Genomic DNA, 24,821 nt, shown 5'->3' with positions numbered 1-24,821 from the left:
AGCTAATGATTGCTGAGACACCACCACCTCCAGAGAACTAAGCGTCATGCGTACCTGGGAATGTTATGTTGAAATTTTATACACAGAATTCATGTAAGTCAAATTATATCAACTGACTTTAAATGAATATTTGTGAAACTAAATTAGGAATCAGATACATATTGAAGCTCGGTAAGAAATACCAAGACCATAAAGCAATGTGGTTAAAGCGTATTGTTTCTCACACCTGAGAACCTGGATTTGCTTAACTTGTAGCCGGAGGAGGTAGGAGGTGACTGACAAGATGGTCTGGTTTTGGAGAATAATAAGGAGACCCTGCTGTCCTCGAAATGCACAACTTTGAGCTGGCTGTAAGCATTCCATGCTGGAATTTAATAGGTTTCAGGCTGTAATTTTTCATTATAAATGCGAATATCCTAGGTGGATAACGATGGGTGTGCTGTTCCCGGTGTGCTGAGTTTGGATAAGGGGAAGGTGGAGAGGTGAGGGGTGAGGGTCTGAGGCACTGGCAGTCCAAGGAAGAGTAGACAGTGCCCTTGAAGGGCAGATAGTAAACAGACAAGCGAATGGCGGATTCACCCTCAATCCAAACTGCTTCGTGGGGCAGCTCTGCCGAGGACCTTCGCGGGCTTTGTGGCTAAGTCTTCCTCAGTCCTATTTGCAAGAGAATGACTTTTACCCACGTTGTGCCTTTATGTTGAATCAGATTAGTCAGGCCTTCTAACAGGAGACTTTGTGTGAAAATAAATTAATTAAACGTTAGCATATGAGCTCTGTAACCTGGGAATCTGAGATGTAGAAGGGGAGGAAAAAGCCCCAGTCTTTTCTCGTGGTTGAAGGTCATCTTCCTAAAATAGAATTAGTAAGTCAAAAATATGAAAGAATTGACTATGATTTCATTGGATTAAAAAAAGAAAATATTCCAGTTAATTTTTTGTTTAAAAAGCAAATTCAAATCTAGTCAACTCGAAAGCCACTGTGTGGGACACTAAAACATGTGCACATGTAATGTGGATTTCTTTTTTTCTTTCTTTCTTTTTTCCCCCAAAATGTTTTAGAATCAAGTATGGAGCTAAAAATCTTATTTTAGAATTTTTAACTTTTGAGAAAGCAGGTTCGGGTTTAACAGTAATAATATTTCAGTGAAACTGACATTTTAACCTAGCTTTAGGATCCTGAGCTAAAGATTAGAAGCAATTACTCTTAGACCATTTTTCACCAGATCATTTTTGCTCTCTAGTTTTTCCTCAGGGTACTGTGGCTCTATTTTCCACACCCACTGCACTGTGCTCTGGACTTGGCTTTTAGAAGGCTGCCCCCAGTTTCCCTAAAAGGAGGACAGGGACAGGTGACACTCCAAGAAATACGAACACTGACACGTTCAGTATGAGAACATTATCTACCACGAGAGGAAGACTCTTTAATGCTTTAGGAAAATGCTTTGGAAAAGGCTGATTATCATTTGCTCTGCTCAGAGCCTGGAGACTAATTCGAGGCTCACATTCAAAGACGACACAGGGAGCTTCTGCCCTTATTCTGAATAGATTTATACAAAAACAAAACACAAAAACCTCTTCGAATGCACGTCTCCGCCACATTGAGTATATTTATTTTTCTTGGGGCCTCCTAGACATATTATTAGCAGTTAATATCCCCCATGGGTTTGTTTTCTGATATATCAGGGCTGTGATACAGTGTGCTGTTTCTGCCACTGATATGTTGCTAAGAGATTTAATAATGGGTAAACAAACACAACATGTGGTAATTCATTTCAAATTAAAAGTTTATTAAACTCTGGCTTGATGGCTTTCTGGCTATTTACAATTAAAGGAGTGAACCTTAGGGAAGTGGGGAGCACGTGGTGTGTTCATGGCTGCAAAGTTTCTATCTGAAAAATATGTTTGTGGTCTTCCACAAGCTGTCCCACATTGATGGGCTCCATATGTAATCTGCTGACTCCACTCCAGCCCCCAAATCATGAAAAAATGACTTTAATGTTCACTTCTCAGCACACGTGTGCACGCATGTGTGTGCGCGTGCTCCCACACACACACACCAAAATGGTTCTGAATTTAATCCCATGGTTGACGTCTTAAGTGGCGATCAGCCTTGCAAATAGGTGGAAGCCTGAGGCCGGAAGATATTTATGAAAAATGAAAAGCCAGGATAAAAAGCCCCATGATCTAACTTTTGGGTTATTCCCGTCTTTGAGGCTATTTTCGTTTTTAGGGGGCAGGCTAGGGAAGTATTTGCTCTGCTTAATAGTTTTGTTTTGTATGTGCCTACATTGCATGAGCAATGGTCTCTGGCAAGGTCTCTATATGTTTTGTGAGGCAGAATTCAATTCAGGAGAGTTTTATTGTGTAACCGCCATCAACAAAGCGCGCTGCTAAATGCTGTGCGATTAGAAACCAAAATAACATGATGACATCCGCAACCTCCAGCGGCTTACATGAGTCCAAGCCCACCCCACCACTAGGATCCGTATCCGGACACATGTTGACTAGGTGATGGGAGGGCCTGCCAGCACTCTGTTTACGTGCAGGACCAGCAGGCCTTCTGGGAGACCTCACGCTTGCAGAAGATGAGAAAGGGGGCAAGAGATGGTCTAATTATGGCATAAGTTGTAGCCTTGCTGTGGACAATACTCTCTTATTAGGGACTTTGAAACAGTCGTCGTGCTCTTCCTTTATCTCTGGAGATGATGCCTGGGGGTGCTTCTGAAGGCACCAGCTGTAACCTTTCCTCAGTGCCCCTGTCTACTTGGCTAAGTCTTGGAAATTTGCTATAAAGAGGTGTGGCTAGACTGCACACCCTGTGAAGGCAGAGATAACTTGTTTTGCTTATCCACTGTGTCCAGTGCGTACAACAGTATGGGACACATCACAGATTCTCAGTGAGTATTTGCTGAATGAGTAAATGAGTATGGTTCTGAGTAACCTCTGGGCTTACAGTGCCTTTCTGCAGAAATAAGTCAAGCAAACAGTTAATTTTTTAAACTAACACATAGTAAAATTAACTTTTTTAGAGCATACAGTTCCAGATAGCGTATACATAGATTTATGTAACTGCTACTACAGTCAGGATAAGGTGCCCTTCCATTACCCACGCAAGCTCCTTTGTGCTGTCTGTTGCAGGCACACCCTCACTCCTTCACTCCCAGGCATGGAACCCACTGATCTCTTTACCATCATTATAGTTTTGTTTTTACAAAATTGTCATACAGAATGGCCTTCTTTTAGTTAACATAATGCCTTTGAGAGTCAACCGAGTTGTTGTTTGTATCAACAATTCATTTCTGCTCAGGGCTAAATAATATTCCATCATATGGAGGTACCATAGCTTGTTTATCTGTTCACTCTTTAAAAGACAAATGGATTATTTTGAGTTTTGGCCACTATGAATAAAGTTGCTACAAATACTCATAAAAGGCGATTGGGTGAATGTAGTATTCATTTCTTGAGGACATCTGCCTAGTAGTAGAATTGCTGGGTTGTATGGCAAACGTGCAATTAGCCTGATGAGGAACCGCCTCGCTATTTTACAGTGACTGTACCATGTCGCATTCCCACCAGGAACACAGGAGAGTTTCAGGCGCTCTGCCAGCTCATCAGCACTTAGTACTGTTAGTTTTTTAAAAAGTCTTTCTAATTTATATTCAGCATTAAATCCCAAGTCATGAATTCAATTGGTATTTCTTTAATGGCTAATATTACTGAACATCTTCATGTGTGCTTATCTGTCACCCATGTATATTCTTTGGTGAAGGATCTGTTCAAGTCTTTGCCCATTTTTAAATTGGGTTTTTTTTTTTTTTCAACTGTTGGGTTTTTACAGTTCTTTATGCATTCTGGATACAAGCCCTTTGCTGGATATATAGTTTGTAAATGCTTTCTCCCTGTCTGTAGTTTGACTTTTTATTTTATTAACAGTGTCTTTCACAGAGCAACAGTTTTGACTTTTGTCTAAGCCCCAGATACCTAATTTTAAAACGGATTGTACTTTTGATATCTCATTCATGAACTCTTTGTGTAACTCTCACAAGATTGTCACTTATGTTTTCTTCTGGAAGTTTTAGTTTTGCATTGTACATTTAGAGCAATGATCCCTTTGGAGTTAAACTGCTTTTTGGATAAGGTGTGAGGTTAAGGCTGAGGTTTTTGGTTTTTGCATATGAAGTTCCAGTTGTTCCAGCACCGTTTGCTGGAAGGGCTGTTCTTTCACCCCCGAAATGCCTTTGCGCCTTTGTCAACAATCTGTTGGCTACACACGTGCGATTCTGTTTCAGGGACTTTTTAAGTGGACTGGGGAGAGGGCTCTGCCCAGCGTATACTGTTATGCCCAGTCGCAGCTACCAAGCAGAGGCAGCAGGGAGGGCAAATTAATTAATAGCAGTGATAAACGAAGTACTGCGGGCCCGTAATACTGGAACTCGGAACAGGGAGCCATGGACAAGCTGGTGACCAGTGCTTGGTTAGTGTGTCTGATCATGAAGAGACCTGCTGTGTGAGAGCTCATGGCCGGTTACAGACGAGCCGACACACAGCGCTCCCCGAAGCCCCCAGGCCATCGCTCCCTCACGGGTAGGATAAGAAAAGCAAGTTTCGGCCCCTGTTGGTTATCCCAGACCACAGTGATCGAGACTTTTGCTTAGCAGTTTGTAAGTCAGCTGTTACCTGTTTCTGTGGAGAATCTATGAATCTGTTATTTGAAAATAGTGCACGTGACTTTGCATTTGACAGATTTCTTGATTTTTCAAACAGTGTGTGTAAAATTGAACCTCAGGGAACCACAGTATGTTTCGAAGCGATTAATCTGTGTAAAAAGCTAATTCCCTGAAATTTTTAAATGCTTTTATGTATTATATCACAGAAATGCATCCCAATATTTAAAGTCATAAAAATGTTTCAAAATATTTTAAAATAATTTAAATCCTTTTAAAAGCATCAATGGTCAGAATAAATCTTTCCTGCCTGTTTTGCTTCTTTTCCCCTTCCTTCCTCCCTCCTTTCCTTCCTTCCTTCCTGCTTTCCTTCCTCTCTTCCTTCCTTTCTTCTTACAGATCAATGAAGTTGTCACCTTGTAACTTTATTTACAGACAATAAGACTTCCAATAGCTGCAATGTTAAACTCCCCAAACTGGGGCTCAGCTGGGAAAACTCCACACAGATGTTAATTGGAGGTAGAGTTAGGATTGTACCCTTAACAGATTTCATTTAAAAAACTCAAGTTTGTCTTAAACTTTGTCTTGTTTTTGTGAGCTTCTTCACCGCCCTTATGGGTTAATTACAACAATGGTTTTCTGGCTTGATTCACTTCAATCTCGAAGTCATTTCAGAAAACCGCTGGAACTGAAAAAGCTTTAAACAGTCGTGCAGGTCTTTAATTGTAAATTAGTCTTGACAGGACTACGACGCAGCATCCTGCTTGGTTCCAGAGTGATGCTAGCTGACAGCCTCGCAGTGGTCCAGGAGCAAAGGAACATGTGGAAGAGATTGTTCTTTTACATTTCACAGCTTGTCATTTCCTCTACAGGGCAGCCCCTGACCCCTCTGAGAGCTCCCGACACCCAGAAGGGAAGTGTTCCCACTGATGTAAAGGAAGCAGGGAAGCAGTTTAACGCTACGAAAGGGAGGGAGGAGGGTGTGTCAGAATGATCTGGGGGACAGAAAGATGAGATGGGCTGAAAACGTTTCCAGCAGGTTAGAATCTTTGCTGTGTTGTTTTCTTTCACAAGAGAAAACTGAAAAATTATTCAGAAGGTTCAAAACATTATGGGGAGTTGGTTTACGCTACCTTTCTAAAGATTTTTTTTTTTAATGGAAACGGCAGTAAAAATGAATGTGTCACATGTGAATGATCAAAATAAATGTCTGAGGGAAAAGTTCAAATACGTGTTGCTGCTGCTCTGTTCCAATATGTTTCTAATTACAGAGTGTGTGTGGATTAGGTGGACAACAGCAGATTACAGTTTGTGTTTTCAGGACGTTTCACACCCTCCACATTTTATTTGTTCCCATATATTCATCACAGATAATTTTTCCTCTGTACCTGTGCTCTTAAACAGCGCAGTAAGGAAACATAAAAAGGCAGTTGGGTTGTGTGATCGTTCAAACTGGTTTGTCATTCTTTCCAGTCAATTGACATAAGCCATTTCAAAATTCCTCAAATTATCAATATTTTTGGAGCCACTAATGAAGTCATTAAAAAAAAAAAACTTCTTTGTGTTTTTTTTTGAAATCGTTGAAAATCTTTTTCAGGATACACACCTTTTTTGACCGTGGTCTTTAGAGCAGGAATAATAAATACTCTCTCCTCCACACCAGTCTTGTTTTGTGGATGTGTGTGTGTGTGTATGTGTGTGTTCTTTAATCTGTTGTCGTAAGCATGCTAACAAGTGCACGTGTGCCTTGTATATTCAACAGGCACTCCTAAGATGTACTATGAAAACCATTCAGTTGTTTCTTGGCCAGTCGCTCTCATTTAATCTGCAGATACTCAGAGCTTCAATTAGACAAATGTTTTTGCAAAATAACACTGCAAAAGTGGATATGGATGACAAATACTGTCGTAGTTCTTGACTGAATGTGAGACACCACAGTTGACCTAGCAGGTTAGGAGAATTTGAACATTTCTAAAAACCTTTGAGAGCAGGGGTTTAGGAGGGAAGAGTTGCTGTGGACCTGTGACAAGACACACTTATCTCTGGGCCCACTGTTCATTCAGGATGCGCCCAGAGGTACCCAGAGCCAAATGCACAACCTGGGTAAGTTGGAAATAGGAGTTGCAAATCAGTGAGCCTAAGGCCTCCACTATGCAAGACGAGTAAGTTCTGGAGGTCTGCTGCGCGCCGTCAGCCATGCTGTCGACAGTGCTGTAAGGTGCGCTTAAACATCCGCTGAGAGGGTGGACCGCGTGCTGGGTTATCAAACAGAATAAAATAAAATTTAAAGAACGAAAGATCCTGCGGTAAAAAGCAGTACCATAAACTGGAGCAACTGTGAAGCTGTGCCAGATGGGCAGCTGCGTTGTCGTGTGTAAGGAGCAGATCCCCACCCCCACCGCGGTCACTGTTTCTTTCATCACAATTCACTTGTTAGCAAAAAACAGGGTAAAAGTACGTTGAGGTTTATTTATCTGGTTTCTCGGTGGAGGTGCTGGGGATTGGACCCAGCACCTCACACATGCTAGACATGCGCTCGGCCACTGAGCTGTACCCTCCCGCTCTGCGAAACAAAGTCTTACCCAAGTGTGATGGACTAGTTGTTGGTGGGATCAAGGGCTCATGATCTTGCCTGTTTGCCCGTAACGCATGTCGTGCCGGGCAGAGCCAGCGGCTGTTGGGTGTGCAGTTTGCAAATGTTTCCTCTCTGCCTGCAGCTTGCCTTTTCATTGTCTTATAGGGTCTTTCATAGAGTAAAGATTTTGAATTTTAGTAGATTTAACAGTCTCCTTTCATAGATTGAGTTTTGGCATCAAGTCTGAGAACTTCTTGCCTGGCATTTAGATCCTACATATTTTATCCTATTCTTTTTTATTTTTTTAAGCAAATCTATTTTGAGTTATTTTTAACATAAGAATGAAGTTTAAATCCGTTTTTATTTTATTATTATTATTTTTTTGCCTATAGATGTCTAATTGCTCCCAACACCATTTGTCAAACGGCTGTTTTTCCTCCACTGACCTGATTTTGCACCTTCTTTCATAATCAGCCACTGAGCACATCTTTCCGTACTTGTTCCTGGCTTCTCTGTTCTCTTCCGTTGACGTTTGTGTCTGTTCCCATACCACACAGCTTTGATTGCTAAGCCATGTATTCAAGTTGTGTAATTCTTTTCATACATTGTTGGATTCAACTTGCTAATATTTTGCTGAGAATTTTCCACATTTCTGAGAGCCATTTGTAGTTGACACATTTTTCTTTCCACAATTGAAAAACATGCTGTTTTGGTCTGCATGATGTAGCCTGTGTTTCTGGGACACCCTCTGGTCCCTGCTGGTGATGCCTGAGGGGACAGAAGGAGCTTCCCCAGACCTGGCCACCTAATGCCTTTGGGTGGGGAAGGAAGTCTCCAGCCTCAGGATGGTAAAAAACTTCCTGGTCTAGGAAGTAGTTGTGGCAGGAGCCCCTGCTGCTGCCACTCGGCCACCTTTGTCTCTTGGTGGGAGGAGCACTGTTTCAAGCATCAGGGAAGGACAGGGCATCCCCTGGATGCTTACTTCAGTCCAGCTCTGGTCTGTCCAACTCTGCCGTGCTGCTGGACTCACCCGATGTTGTCTGTGACTTCCTTTCGAAGGGTGGGTAGGGTCCTACTTGGACCAGCTTCTGCTGATAGGACGAGGCTGGAGACGCTGGGTCTGGACTGCTTGCTTCTGTTGGGTGGGACGAGAGTGGGCCCAAGTTGCGCTGTCTTACATTGCTGCTGCAGGCCTGGGGTCCCTCATCACCTCTCCTTCTTTATATCTTTCAGAATTTCCTTTGGCTGCTTCCTACATTATTTTGGGGGCTTAAAGTTACATTTAGAGGGGAGAAGAAAGAAAAAACAAGCGTATGCCATCTGGTCCCAACCAGAAGTTCCCTCCATTTTTTTGTTTTGTTCTGTTTTGGGGGCCCTATAACATTAAAAAAAAAAAGTTTCTTAGCATTTCATTTAGGGCTTTAGGAACATGGAATTAAATAATGCTTTTAATTGTGGCAAAGTATAGATAAACATGAAATTTACCATTTTAACCACTTTTAAATGTACAGTTCAGTGGCATTAAGTGGATTTACCTTGTTATACAACCACCACCTCCATCCGTCTCCAGAACTATCTCATCTTCTCAAACTTAAACTCTGTAGCCGTTAAACAGCGGCTTTGCATTTCCCCCTTCTCCCAGCCCCGGTGGCCACCATTTCTACTTTCTCTCTCTCTCTCTCAGTTTGACTATTCTAGGTCCCTCATGTAAGCAGAACCATATAATATTTGTCTTTCTGTGCCTGGCTACCTTTACTTAGCATAATATCCTCAAGGAAGGAGGTAAAGTTTGAATGGATAAAACCTATTATTCATTGGAGTATTTTAAAACAGTTTTGAGGAGAAGAGTTTAAAATTAGTAGCCAACCTGGGACTCTGACCCCATGAAGCCTAGTATATGGTGTGAACTCAACAATGTTCGCGACTGCCGTTATTTTCTTCGTGATTTTATTATTCCCTTTCTCCCTAGGAAGTCAGCGGTTAGGGTGTTGCATCAAAGCTCTGTCTCTATTCCTTTTGGTGACAACTTGCCCTAATCTCTGTCTTCCTGCTGGAAATGTGCAGCCAAGGAAGCGACAGAGGATGCAGATCTGTGCAATTTCGTGGGGGAAATAGAACGTGGATGTGGGAGTCAGAGAGGCTTAAATTCACATCTTGACTCTTTTCATTTAACGATCATTGTCAAGTTCCTTAATCTGTGAATCTTTGTTTCCTCATCTATAAAGGGGGGATAATAGGCTGTACTTGAGGATTAGTAATAATTTGTGTAAAGTGTAATACAGGTAGTAGGTGCTCACTAAACACCCCTGTGTTATTGTGTTAATTACTATGATGAGAAAAAACATCTGGCTGTGTCTAGTCTCCTGCTTAATTTCAGCATTTGGCCAAGACTCCCTCTATCCTTACCTGCAATTTCCTCTTTGCGATAGGGACTTACTAGTGGGTAAAATAATTTATTATTCTAAATAGCTGTGGGTGTTCTAAGTTCAGTGAAAAATGTCAGTTGATGATAACCAAGGAAAGCTCATGAGCAGCATATTAAAATTTCTGAGTTCTTTCATTGTGCTTAAGATGGAGAGTTTAATATTTTTAAGAATAAGGAAGAAAGAAGCTGACTTTCATAAAAGGATGCAATCTTTTTAAGGATGGCAGAAATGGGTGATGTTTAAAAATTATTCTTAGAAAGACTAACCAAGTATATTTCTGCTCTTACATTACAATAATATTTTATTAAGCACGGCATGCAAGTATGAATCTATTTTTTATCCTGCAATTGCAAAATATTCAGAGATTCTGCTGGTTGATATGATGGCAGAAATATTTACAGTCCTGTGCTGGCAATAAAGTTAATCCAAATAACTTGAATTAAATAAGTAACATATGCAAATCTGTTTTTATAAACTGAAAAATATTGTATAAAATGTATTGTTATCAATCAACTAACTGCTGATATTCGTAAGTGGTACCAAAGGGTCACATGGGTTGAGGTTCCATGTAGACAGAATGTGGCTTAGTGGTTTGCGCAGAAGTGAAAACCAGGACTGTTCAGTTGCATTCCTGATGCCATTAATATTAAAACTTTCCCAAATATGAAGCCATTAAGCTTCTTAACAGTTCTAAGAAACCAATTCATAAAGTATTAAGTGCATTTTACCTTTGACTAGGTATTTTAGCCTTAGAAGGAATAATGCTGGCCAAACCTAAACTCCAATTTTACGGTACTTGCTGTTTATCAACTGTTACATTTTTGAAGATGGGTTTGTTCATTTGTTCTTTGCATGAAGGAAAGACAGGATTTGTTTCTTGACATTATGACAAACATTTATCTATTTAAGGTGGCAGCATCCAAGAGGTTGCTGTTTATAGGTTCAAACTAGACAGCTAGCAGAGAATGTCATCAACCCATTCCCTGCATTTATTTCTAGTTTGTTCAGTGTTAATATCCTCAAATAGATATTCGACCATTATTTTGAAAGTGGTTAAAACATTCTTACTTTCTTAACTGGAAACTAGATATTAAAAAAAAAACACACATTTCAAAAATTTAAGCATCTATTTCTTATTTTAAAATTTTATTTTTTATTGAAGTATAGTTGATTTACAATGTTTAGTTCCGGGTGTACAGCAAAGCGATTCAGATATACATATATGTCTTATCAGATTCTTTTCCATTGTAGTTTATTATAAGAAACTGAATATAGATTGGGAGTTCAAGACTTGCAGATATTAATATATATAAAATAGATAAACAAGTTTATACCGTATAGCACAGGGAACCATATTCAATATTTTGTAGTAACCTATGGTGAAGAATATGAGAACGAATGTATGTATGTTCCTGTGTGACTAAAGCATTGTGCTGTACACCAGAAATTGACACAACATTGTAAACTGACTATACTTCAATAAAAATATATTAAAAATAAAATTTAAAAAGATTCATTTCTAAAAAAAGAAATTGAATATAGTTTACTGTTATACAGTAAGTTCCTATTGTTTATCTAGTATATATATATTAGTTAGTATCTGCAAATCTTGAACTCCTAATTTATCCATCCCCATGAGCATTTATTTCTGATGTGGATAAACAACGCTAAGATTTTGGTCTGTGGCTGCAGCCCTGGTCATTGCTACATGTCATTGAGAATTCGTACTTTGGTGCCTATTTTGGCCTTTAAACTGTTCATTTGTACTGTGAACTAGATTATGTGCCTCTGACTGTCAGTTAGCTGAATGCATTTCAAGTCAATTTACTAAAATAGTCACTGTTAAGCGGTATATTTGGACAGAGTTGACACCTTTGACATTTTCTAAAATGGCAAAAATAACTGTATTTAAGGGTATGATTTATGAATGTTGTGTGGCTACAAAACTTCCACCTGATTATGGTTTTCCCTTTCGCTGCTGAAACTCCTTCCACAAACTGCTGAAAGGGCAGCTAATTAGCGCCGTGTGACCAGATACTTAGCACAGACAAACACATGCACAGAAACATAATAGCAATCTAAAACCTGTGATCTTCTGGTTGCTTCTAATAGTGTCTTCATCTACCAAGAGGAGAACAGCTGAGATCACAGCAAAGGCAGAGAAAGTAAGGGAGGGAGAGTAAGATGGATAGTCGAGGAATGCCTTTATGAAACACACATCCTTTGGTATAAATAAGGAAAGCAACTTGCAATGATTAAAAAGTATTTTGAGTCCTGACTTGTCTTCTAGATTGCTGGCCTCTATTAAAAACTTCTTAAAATAATAGATAGGTTTAATTCTTCAAGCCAAAGAAAAATTATATCATCTTAAAAGATTTTTCCATATTTATTATAGAGATGTAACTTGACTGGGGAGGGGGAAAAAAGAGCAAAATCTCTTGTATTGCAAGTTTTAAATGTACCAGGCTAAGGTTTACTTAATTAGAACCTCCAGGCAATAAAGGAGCCCTTTTTAAAATTCTGTGATTCTTAATATGCTAAATAATGCAAAGCTTCGACTCTTCAAGCATGAGACACACATCTGGCAGTTTAACATTTAAATTACAGGAGGAAAAAAATTCCTCACTTCAGCAGTAATTTTCTCAAAGAGAAGAATAGGAAATGTATTACAACTACATTTAAATTTCTTTTTAGATTCCCATCCTGTCTAATTGCAGGCATTTTTCTAGGTTTTCTGTATTTATATTTTTTGCACATATTTTCTGTACATTTCATTCATCTTTAATTTGAGATGCTTCTCACTATTAGAGCCCCTGAAAAACTGTGGTGTATGTTACTTAGCGAATTGTTTTAAGAAATCCATCTGATCGCTAGTAATAGACAAAGGTTTAGAAAAACTAAAGGGAAAATAAAATTTCAGAGACCCACAAAAACGTTACTGACAAAAAGGTAACATTTTTCTGTTAGTTTCACTTTGAAGCTTTCATTTTTTTCAGTATTAATGTTTTCTCTGTTTTGTCATTTTCTGGCTGTTTTTCATGCAAAAGTTATTATAAGCAGCATTCTTTCTTTGTATTTCTCCAAAGGACAGTGTCAGAGCCTTGATTAATTTTACAAAGGTCATTTGGAAAAACCATTAAAAATATGCCAAGTAAAAAAGATTAGCACAACACAGGGAAAACACACTCTTATAAGCATGTGCATTTATATATAGATGGGCTACTGCAACATTATACAGTTTTGACAAGTGTTTTGCTTGTGTACCTCATGCATTATTAAAAATATGACTGTTCCATTTATTTTTTCTGGGTGATCCCAGCTGACACATTCCAAAGGCATCAGCAGATCACTGTTATTTGTAAACGTTTCATCTTTTTCTCAATATAAGATGATCTGATAATTAAATGGAGTAGTGGTTCCAAAAATAAAGTGGACTTGCAAAGTAATTAACCTATATTTGTATTACTAACACATAAACATGGGTGCTAGTTAGCCCATGACAAATTTATGTATCCATTTCTACTTTTAATTAAAAAAAATCAGCAACACTGCAACTTCCAATTTTAGCTATGGCAGAGTAGCTGGTACCAGACTCGCTTTCCTTCTATAATCAGCCATTATACTGGAGAGAATATATGAAGCATTTTAATGTTTTAACTGTCTTGGAGCATCGGCCATCAAGGAAGCACAAGACTTGCTGATCCCGGAGAGAAAAGAAGCTTTTGAGGAAAACCCTGGCTGGCCGTCCACCTGGGCAAAATATTCTGCCTGTAAAGTAGTGAAGTGAAATCCATGCAGATAAAGTGCCACTGAACTAAGGAAACAAAGTTTGGCATTCAGGGCTGCTGAAGCAGCAGAATTTGCAGGGTGGAACGAAGAGGAGGGAGATGTGCAGAGAGGAACCCAGAGATCAGTATAGGGACTCCCCCCATGAGTCCTTGGCCGAGGGTACATGACCGCAGTTAAGACTAATAAGGCTTTGCTAAGTAGTTACTGTGGACCTGAGAGGAGCACAGAGATCACTAGAGTTGAATCAGAGATACCATTCAAGTCAGGAGAGTCACGTCACGTTCATAGCTCATTTTCAATTTGACAGTAAATTGAGATGCCAAAAGTCCGTATATTAGGAATAAAGACCATGCTCTAGAGTGGCTTACTCTAAGCCTGTCGGAAGAAAGCCTGAAAGTAGCTCTGACAAGAGTGGCAGAGGAATTAGAGTCCTGAGGTTGAATTCTGATAAGTTAGAGTGGCTGGGAAACTCTTAGTTTTTCACAGAAATGCTATAACAAAAGTAAATTTAAGCCTACACAAGTTTAATAGGATTAGCCAGTAATTTCACTCTTTTTACTAGGGGAAAAATATCAACACCTTTCCAAGGAAGAAGGTAACAGAATCCAGAGTCTTCCACATTGTCCAGTGTATAATCTATAACTGCTAGAAATGCAAAGAAATAGGGAGAATAGAAACCTTAGACCAGAAAAAAGTGAATAAAAATAACTGACATTACTCACATATTAAATTTAGCAGGAAAAGCCATTAGAAATATGTTCATGAATTTTTTAAAAAATCACTTTCAAATAATTAAAGGAAAATATGATCAGAATGAATTGTCATGGCATCTCAGCAGAGACATGGATATTATAAAAAAAATGACCAAATGGAAGGTATAGGACTAAAAATATAAAAGAATTAAAAGAAATTAACTAATTGGAAACACAGAAAAGAAAAAGCTGGAAGAAAAATGAAGAGAGACTCAGACACTCGAGGGCTCATGTCACATAGTTTTACACACATGGAATGGGAAACTTAGGTAAGGAAAAGAGGGTAATAAAATGGAAGAAAATATGTATTAAGAGAGTAATGATTGGAAATTTCCCAAATTTGATAGAATATATCGAATTACAGGTTGAATACCCTCAGTGAGTTCCCAAAGAATAAATACAAGGGAAGCTACACTTGACAATATCATAGTCAAACTGCTGAACATCAAAGTTAAAGTGAAAATTTTGAAAGTAGACAGAAAAACAAAAACCACATTGTATACAGGGGAACAATGATCTGAAAAATGGTCGACATGATCAGAAACAATGGAGACCAGAAGTTAATGTAATGACATACTTAAAATGCTGGAAAAAAATGTCAATTGAGAAATCTGCATCTAGCAAAAAATTAAGATTGATATAAAGACATTTCAGATGAAGGAAAGCTAAAATAATTTTTCTTCAACAGACTGGCATTATTAAAAAGAAAACTTAGAGAATATTCATTCAGCTAAAGGAAAATGATTAAAATGATCTACAAAGGAGAATGGAGGAGTACTAGCCAGATGACAAATACATAGGTGAATGTTACAGACTTATTTTCCAATCATTTTCTTAAAATATTATTTACTGTTTAAGAAAAATAAAATGGTATGTAAGGTGAGATTATAAAGCATGTACTGATAAAAGACATGATAATAGTTCAAAGGATGAGGGGGTAGGAACTGGAATTATACGGTGGTAAGGTTATTACATTTGTGAAGTCAGAAATGTGAAATGGATATGTGAACAGTCAGATGTGAGGTGTACAATTCTATAATATTGACTCTAAATAGACATGGATAATTTTAGAATGAATGCTGTTAGCCTTAGAGCAACCAGTAAAACACCCTGAAAGACTGAGAAATAATAGAACACAGTAGAGGAAAGAATAGAAAAAAATAGAGTAATAAGATGGAACACCAAAAGCATAAGTGAGTAACCCAAAAGAAGGCAGGCAAGGCAGAACAAAATGGACAAAGCAAAAATGAAGAAAACAACAGCAAAAACCAAAACGGGCAAAGCAAAGTGAACAGCAAGATGATAGACAGAACCATATAAATAAATGCATGAAATGTTCAAGACTAAGTAATTAAATTACAAAGCAGGGATTGTAAAACTAGATGAAAAACAGGACTCGAGAATAGGGGGGTATACTGCTCAGTGGTGGAGTGCATACTTAGCACACATGAGGTCCTGGTTCAATCCCCAGTACCTCCATTTAAAAAATTAATAAGCCTAACCCCCCCCCCAAAAAAAGCTTAAAAAAATAAATAAAATTTAAAAAAAAGAATGCTGCCTTTATGAACTGAAGACAGAAATCAGTTGAAAGTGAAAGAGTGGGAAAGTATATGACATGGAAACTCTACACGTAAGAAAGCTGGTGGGCCGCATTCATATCCGGTGTTAGAAATCTGCCAGTGGACTTCGAGACAACCTACGACATGAAAAGCATAAATGCTCAGCAAATAAAGAACTATTCAAATTCATTAGAATTATAGGACTGCAAGTTAAAATAACAATAGAATGTTATTATTTTGTCTACCAAGTTGGCAAAAGGGAGAAATATGGTTAAGAGTCAGCTTTGGCAAGTATGTGGATAATGGATAATTTTATATGCGGCTGGTTGCAGTTTGAATTTTGATAGTTCTTTTTGTGAATCCTAAGTGTTTGATTTGGTGTTCCTAATCTTAGATACTCATGTTGTGAAAGGAAGTAGAGATGAACATCAAGATTTTTATAAAATTTGTTCATTATAATACAAATATCCAACTAAAAGGGGCTGGTTAAATAAAACCATGTAATGTACCACTGTGCAGTGACTGAACATTATACTCTGAAGAAAATTTAATAACTAGTAAGAAACATCATATGTTAATTCTAAAAAGGATGTAAATTCCATATATTGTATGATCATAATTTGATAAAAAGTATATATACACTTACATAGGTATAATAATTCTGACATATGTATGTAATTCTATGAAATGTGTATTGATAATTAACTGTTACATATGTAATTACTATACATAGATACATTTTTAAATAAGAAGATAGGTTTTAGATCAAAAACATTTTACATGAGATCGAAGAAAATGTTAAAAACTTTTAGGAGTCTGTCTGCTCACAGATACAGAGAACAAACTAATGGTTACCAGTGGAGGTGGGGGGCAACAATGGAGCAGGGGAGTGGGAGGTGCAGACTATTGGGTGTAAGATAGGCTCACGGATGCATTGTACTACATGGAGAATATAGCCAAAATTTTGGTCAAATCTAGAAAAAAACAAAAACAAAAACAAAAACAAATTTTAGGAGCCTATCCTTTTCATGGGGACTTAGTTACCTGACATGTACGGCATTACTACATTTTAATTTTACACTATGGAAAGCTCATTTTAAAATGTCCACAAGGGCAGTTCCAAAGGGCTGGGGATGGAAGGATTGAGTCCCTGGAAGGAGAGAAAAGGACAGGCAGCAAGGCTGTGGCTGCTCATGGTATAGGGTACACGTGTGCTTAGAAGATAAAATCGGGGGCCAACCTCCTCATCAGACCTGTGGCTCTGCCGGGGTACTCCGAGCTCCGACAGCTTCTGGGCCAGGGTATTTGTCGCAAGACAGAGATAGTCCTTATTGGCATATGGATTCATCAAGTGAGAGGTCAAGCCAGTGGATCGAGAGGCGTAAAGCTAAAGCAATACCTGCTTGTGTAATGTCTTTGCTTGTTTATAATTTACGAAACATTTGTTGAGAAGATATTCTACCTGAAGCACTGCTAGACCCAGCAGGAGAAACAAAGATGAACAAGACACATCGTCTGCAAAGAGTTTTTGGTCTAGAGCAGTAGTTCTCAACTGGGGACGTTTTGCCCCCCAAGGGACATTTGGCAATGTCTGCAGACATTTTTAATTGTCTCCACCTGGGTGGGGTGGGGAGGGGAGGTGGACAGTGGTACTAGCATTTAGTAGGTAGGGGGCCAGGGACACTGATGAACATCCTACAAAACAGAGGACAGCCCTCACCGCAAAGAATTGTGCAGTCCCAAGCGTGGGTGCTGAGGTTGAGAAACCTTGGGAAGCAAGTCATGCAAATTATGATAAAGGCAGCTCAGGTGGGAAGTGCTGGGTGTAGGTGGATACAGAACTCACTCCTCTCCAGGTTTTATATTGGAACACTGGCGTGAGGCGCAAAGGAGTTTCTTTGAAAACCTGATTGCAGAAACAGAGCTGGTGAGAATCCAACCCGGATGTGGGTAGGGAAGCGGATCAGTGCAGCTGCTGCTTGTAAACTGCATCCCCGTGGGGTGGCCAGTGGTAGAGCTCTACTTGAAGTTCATGCATCGACTGAATTAAAACTGGGGGCACAGGACAACGGAGAGCCTCCAGAGAACTCTTTCTTTTACCGCCATTTGTCAGGCTTTATACAAACGCTTAGATTTCAGTAGTGTAAGCTTCCATATCCTCTGGAGTAAAATTCTGTAATATTTTTTCCACCTTTTGTTTTTAACCCTAGGAAGCGGTTCTAATAAAATTGGTCCCTGCCCTGCTGACTGTGATCTCAGTCTCTCAAAAGAAGACCGTGGATTACACAATAAGGTGAGATGAAGGCTGTAGAAGTTGGCTTTGATCATGGAAATGGCAGCCCTGATTATTAACTATTTCTTAAAATGTATTTCCAGGTAGAAAGTAATTTGGTCTTCAGATCAAGTTGTGAAGGGCAGGACATGCTCAAGCAGCTAATATTTGTGAAATCAGCAATGCTAATAATTTTTTATTACATCTGAATCAGACTTCTTTTAGCTGTTGAACACTTTAGTTAAATTAATTGGTCTACAAGACTCTTCCCAGCTTGGGCAATGCTCAACTGCACTATGTCTGATTTGGCATGATCAAGGCTTCTGTGAAGCCTGTCCAGAAACTGTCTTGATAAATTTATATAAATTACACAGCCTGGGCTTCCAAGCATTTGGTTAAATTAATTTTGCTGGTATTACTGGATCCTGTTTCTCGATATTTAATCATTTCCAAAATCTGTTATCTACCTCCACCAAGTGACTTCGAGTTTTAAGTTTTAATTCAGAAGATTTAGCCTGGCGAGAAAATTGAAGTAAAAGGATTTCTCTCCCAACCGTGCCCTTTCCCACACAAATTATCCGAATCATTATCTTTATTCTCCACTGTGCTAAGTAAATACAGGTCTTTAGAGCCAACTTTCATGCCATTCTCTCAAAGACTGATTTTAAAGTAAACCTTGGTTTCATCTTTAAATAGTGGACTGCCATCTAATCAGACAAATGGGTTTTTAATGGCCAGATGACCACTTACAGCATCTACAATTGTGGTTGTTTCTATATTGCAGAAGAAGAAAGCTTAGGACTCAGACGTTTAGTGAAATTTGTAACAGTGGAGCATTTACTGAGGGCTAGGAAATTACTAGATGCCAGAGAATGTTCCCAGGTTCTCCACATCACATGCCTGTCTTATTCTCACGACAGACTAGTGGGCTAGATCCTGCTCTTGACATAATTGTCCCTGTTTAGCAGGTAAGAAAAATCAGGCATGAGAGAGGGAGCAACTTAGTTAAAATAATATTGTGAACAAGTTTATAGTTTATAGCTGGGCTTTGAACCCAGACTGCCTGCGTCTAGAATCCATTATTTGTATCCATCATGAAATAATACTTCAAAAAGTTGTTTATTTCTGAGTTTAACATCTTCAGTTCAGGAGTTTCCTTTCTCACTGCATTTTTAATGTTACACTCCGAAAATTGTGAGCCAGTTGTTTGGGGGAGTAAGCTCTTCCCGGGGGGTCGGGCACGTTGGGAAGGTGTCTTCACTCTGAGCTGCTTTGGGACGTAGCTTTGTGCCTGCTCGTAGTACCTCTCAGTAGCATCAGTGTCGAGAGAAGACAGAGCCAGAAATACACCCGAGTTGTGAGTGACTGAGTGGGCAAGGGTGGTTATACCACCTACTAAATCTAAATCTGCAGCGCTACTCCAATTTAAATTTGTTCCTTTTTTTTTTTCCCCTCATCTCCTGGTAGTAAGAATTAATTTGGACCTTCAACTGATATTAAAAACTCTAACCCAGGCAATTCATAGGAAAATTGAGGTTAATGTTGAACTTCACTTGTGAAGCATTCATTTCTCAAATGACACACAGCCACTCGAAAAAAAATCAAAATGTTTGGTTCCAGGTGGTCAGAAATGCTAGTTGTCATCAGAGGGCAGAAGCAGAAGCCAGAGGAATTAGTTACTCAAAGGATCTCTCTGGGTAAATCCTGAACAGCCCAGCCAGGAAGGAGTACCTGGTTTCTCCCTGGGTACTGCTAACAGAGAGCCGGTCCTGAAAAATTCGCTGGTATACACAGCAGAAATGAATTAAAGCAAGAGGAAATAGTATTCTTGCTGGATGGTCTCAGGATTTAGGCTGGATTTAATTTGGAGCTGCGGGGTTTTTTTTTAAGATGATAATAACAACACTGATGGAATTGAACATGATGTCATATTTATTTGCTTTGATACTTCAGATGCACCTGGTGTTTGTTGTCGTTATCAGTGACTTGCAATTGTGTGATCTTATTAACACAAGCCTCTTAGCACTGTGCGTCCACCCCACACCTTCCTCCCCTGCCGTCTTAAAACATGGTGCTGCTCACTGCTGATCTTCCCAGGGCAGTTCAAAAGCATCTGTAATCCTCAGGATTCAGCTCTTTATTCACTATTTCCTCTTCCTAAGGCTCCCTCTTTTGATGAAACAATCCCCTTGCTCTTCATCTGGCCAGATGCGCCGATGAACAGTGCTCCCCAGAGATCTGCACAAAGACCCTGCAAGGAGTTTGGGGAAAGACAGTGCTGCTGAGCGGAACTGCGTTGTGCTAGCACCACGATGCTTTTCCGCTGCACGGGTGCCACTGACCTGTGTGCCGCACTCTTTCTCCTCACTGGTCCCCATCATCATCACCTGTCCTCATCAACCAAATGGTCCATGGAAGGAATTATTGCTAAGGGGCAGAAAACCTCTGAACAACAAGGCACAGACCCTGGGCTTTGCTTCCTATCAGATAACACAATTAAGTGGGCCTTTCATTTCATGAGCTGGACAACTTTGAGACTATTTAATAGATGTTTCCTTCCTATAGTATTTTCCACTTAGCACCTTCATAGACATGCTGCACTAAATGCCGGAGAAAGGATGTGAAATGTTCCATTGATCACCTATGCTATGTGTTGCACTGGGTCAGATGCTACTTAAAGCCTTAATTTTCTAAAGCATGTTAAGTTCTTTCCTTTCCATTCCCAGAAAGAATTTTATCGTGATTATATCAGTTTGTCTTCATAAAAATCCTACGATGTATACAAGACAAATATCATCTCCATTTTTCAGGTTAAAAAACTCAAATTCATGGACTTTAAGTAATCTAAGGTTCCCAAGTGGTGAGAAGACTTGAATGAAAGTCTTCTGACCATCACTTATTGGCTCTTTTGACTACAACACAATACATTTTAGTTTTTCAAAATCCTTTAAAACACTTCTTGGCTCTCATTTTGTGTTGTGTTTGAAAGAGTGCTTGCAAAACAATCTAGCTCATGAACTTGAAAACCGTATTCTAAATTTTAGCAATTGATATTTAATTGATATTAATTGATATTTAATTGATACTATGTGAAACGTGCCATTCCAGAACGGATCTGCCCCACCAATTTCTCTTTTAAAGTGTAGGTATTCATCTTTCTAAAGACAAAGCTGTTGGAAGAAACCTTTTTTTTTAGTGGCTTCAGGGACTTTGAGTCGTAATGGGCCAGGGGATCTATTTTCTGTCTTTTAAATATTGATGCTATCCTATTTAAAGCATTATTTCTTAGGAATGGAGTCAGGATAAGAATTTGTGCTTGGTGGACTGTTCATAGACTGTCAGAGTGTCCTCATGTGCGCGGGCTCGCACACCTGCTACTCTCCTGGGGAGTCTGCTCTACGTATTTACCTCTTTTTTGGATTTAACACTCTTATTTCTTGAGTTTTGTGTTTCTTTAGAGGTGAACAAGTGTCTGTGACGATGTCTCCCAAAACACCCACGTAAGGGAATTTTTAGCACATTAACTTAAATATTCTTTAAAGGAAATCCAAAGGTTCAGAAAATGTTTGCCATTTTTAGAATTTACAGGGTGCTTTTCTTTACGACTTAGCAACTGGAGGTAGTGCTTGCTATTGTGATATAAGAACTTCATGACATGACCTCTAGTAACTCATTCTTGGGTATTTATTACGCACTTGTTACCGTGCTAGGAGTTGTGAAAGACACAAAGGAGCATGCTACCTACCACTTTCGCCGTGAGTTTAGTTGGACGGTCTAGGAAGACTCAAACAGACGAACCGAATAGAAAGCGACTTAATCCATTCTGCCATGAGCACCTATATTGTAACAGATCAGGAGCTTTGAGGGGTAAACCAAATCTTTGGCATAATCCTTGGTAGCAATTTCAACTTTCTATTTAGTAAGACTGAATAAAGTAGCTAAGCATCTCATGAAGAAATGCCATCAAATTTAAAATTTAGATAGCTACAAAAGCACATTTTCAGCAGTCTGGCAAAGTGTGCGAATCAAATATATTTAGTTAGGACAATTCAGAGCTCTCATACATTTAAAAGAATTTTGACACTCTTTAATTTACCAAGAAATGGAGTAATTAAATTACCAATACTAGATAAACTGATTAAAAATACCTTTGCTGGTACAGGAGCTGTAGAGGCTGAGAAAGCTAAAAAGGACCCCAACAAAAAGGCACCTTCAATTGCTCTTGTAACTGAATTTTGTTCTTAAGGTAATCAGATCGATCAGTTTCACAGTAAGAGAAGTGAGCCTTGTAGAGACTGGATGGCACGTCGCCTTCACCTAAGTTTCACTTCAGAGTTTTCCTGGTTACTGGCGTCTGTGCATCCAAAACAGCAGTTCTGCAGTTGCAGAATATTTCAGCTACAGAGCTGGGCTGAGCTTGTACGAACCGATATCAAGGAATTTTGAGTAACTGTCCTCTTACAAATGAAGATTAAAAACATTTGAGAAGAGACCAAGGCAAAGGAAAGAAGGATGTTAACACAGCTATCTTATTATAAGTGCAAGTCATGTCTAATTTTCTTCTTCTGTCGACTAGTGATTTCCAGATATCTTTTTGTCAGCAGCATTTTATCACAAAATCGTATGGGAGAGCTCACTATATAAACAGGTAAAGGTTGGACTGTTTCGGTGGAAGAGGGAAGAAGAGTCTGGCTAGGTTAGCCGCTCCCTCTCTCCCCGCTCCTCACCCACAGCGGGACTCCCAAGAATCCTTGCTTGAGTTGGAGGGCTCAGTTTCTCCAATGGGACCATCTATTTTCTAGATCCATCATCACAGGTCACGCAATTCTCTCAAGTTCTCATAAATCAGCTTCCTAGACATTGTATGGTCCTGAGTTTAAATGTGTGTTGTTGAGAGTCACAGATTGTGGAACTCAGGAGTTACTGGTGACAATGCTAGAATGAAACCGTGCTGGAAGACAACACTGAAACAGACAGTAGAGGTGGAAGAGGAGTCCTTGGCTCCTGTGTTCCTGAAATGCAGCTGCCGCTTTGCCTTCAAGCTGCATTTTCTCTACTTGCATCCAGTAGTCCTGATTTAATACGAAAACCGTAACCATGGTTATGTTTTTGTTGTTGTTTTCATCCTAACAACATTTAAAGAATCTGTTCCACGTGAAGTAATACAAAAGTGAACGTGACATATTCTGCCAACATAGACGTGAGAATTTAGTGAGAGAATCTGGAGTGTAAAGCAGGAATTGCAATGCAAAACCATGGCCAACTCACTATGCTTCCGTGTGACCAATGATTCTATAAGTCATTCCGGGGGAAATGCCACTGAATTAGGTAAACTTTCTCTCTGCTATCTGCTAAAATACTTTTTTCATTTATTTTAATTCACTTCATTCTGTGAAGGAAACATCAATTGCTTGGCGAACTGGAGAAACTGAAGATTATTCACAGGATACATCTTACTTGGAAGAACTGGAGGAACACAGGGTTTCAGTTTGGTGAGTAATGGTACCCTGTCTTTCTATTTAAAAATTTTAATTCATAGAATTCAACAAGTCTTTACTCATTCTATTCTTTGATTATTTATTATTCAACAAATATTGATTGCATGTTTATTCCAGGCTATATGATTTGTGCCCTGATTTGGGAAAGCTCAAACTCCAAGAAATTATATGTATGTTTAAAAACATTGGTGTGATATGATAATACTGTTTTTTTAAAGAATGCACAGAGTGCTACATATACTCCTGGGGAAGACGTTGGCCGAATTTGCTTAAGAATGGGGAAGGATTTTCAGAAAATCTTGGGGAGGAGACTTCAGCGGAAAAATTTGTGTGTGGGCAGTGTCCACAGATGGAAGTGGGAGCATGGCAGGGGTTGATACATGCTGCAAACCTTAGTTCTCTTAAGATCTAAGCAGATCATAGTCACTGCTCTCTCTACCTGGAGGTGTGTATGCAGGTGTACCTATCTGTGCAAGCAGAGTGAGCAATGGAACTTCTCAGAGGTCATGATCCCAGGATTTTGCAGTGGTGGGACTCATCAAGGGTGAGGGAAGGGGACGACAGTGAGTGGCAGTGTGACACACGGAGTAACTTAGGAAGGAGGAGGGGATGGAGCAGCTCAGCGAAGTTCGTCGTCACCAGGCTGGGCTCCTTCTGTGTTTTGGTGGTCTGTTGCTGCGTGATGCATCCTGGAAGGCTTCGTGGCTTGAAACAACCTCTGTCTCATTTGCGCACGATTCTGTGAGTTAGGAGTTTAGGCAGGATGCACCATGGAAAGCTCATCTGTGCTCCATGTCTCAGGCTTCAGCTGAGGCAGCTGCAATACCTGGGGTCTGACTCAGACACTTTAATTGGGACCACATGTCAGAAGCCTCAGTTCCCACTCTCAGCTGAAATTCTCGTTTTTCCGCGTGTCCCTCTCTCCACTGTTGCCTGAGCTTCCTCTCGGTTTATTGCCTGGCTTGCAAGTAGCATCTTTCCAAGCAGAGACGGTGGGAACTGCAGATCTCTTAAGGTCAAGCTTTTCAAGCGTTACAGTGACTCCCACCATACTCTATCGGTCAAAACAAGTCACAGGGCCAGACAGAAGAGGGACAGCCTTCACCTCTTGGTGCAAGATTAGGAAGGTGACATTGCCAAAAAGAGTGCTGGGATGGAAGATACTACGTGGCCATCTTTGGAAATATAACCTATCACCTTCTTCATTCATTTCTGTGTGCACAGCCTAGGGTTCAACAAATACTTGTTGAACAAGACAAACAAATTAAAAGCAATAAAAGAGTGTAG

At 39.5% G+C, this 24,821-nt stretch overlaps 1 protein-coding gene across 1 annotated transcript in view; it reads left to right on the top strand.

Moving 5' to 3' along the window:
• The window catches only part of OFCC1 (orofacial cleft 1 candidate 1), a 247,041-nt gene that overhangs the window by 103,064 nt on the left and 119,156 nt on the right, over positions 1-24,821 (top strand). The window contains exons 13-14 of the mRNA XM_032462476.1: positions 17,975-18,057; positions 23,434-23,528. Of these exons, the coding sequence (XP_032318367.1) occupies positions 17,975-18,057; positions 23,434-23,528 (178 nt within the window). The remainder of the gene's footprint in view (positions 1-17,974; positions 18,058-23,433; positions 23,529-24,821) is intronic.

This window comes from Camelus ferus, chromosome 20, assembly GCF_009834535.1.
Source record: "Camelus ferus isolate YT-003-E chromosome 20, BCGSAC_Cfer_1.0, whole genome shotgun sequence".
In the NCBI taxonomy this organism is placed as follows: domain Eukaryota; kingdom Metazoa; phylum Chordata; class Mammalia; order Artiodactyla; family Camelidae; genus Camelus; species Camelus ferus.
Note: the sequence above shows the minus strand (reverse complement) of the source record. Positions and strands in the feature narration are given on the sequence as shown.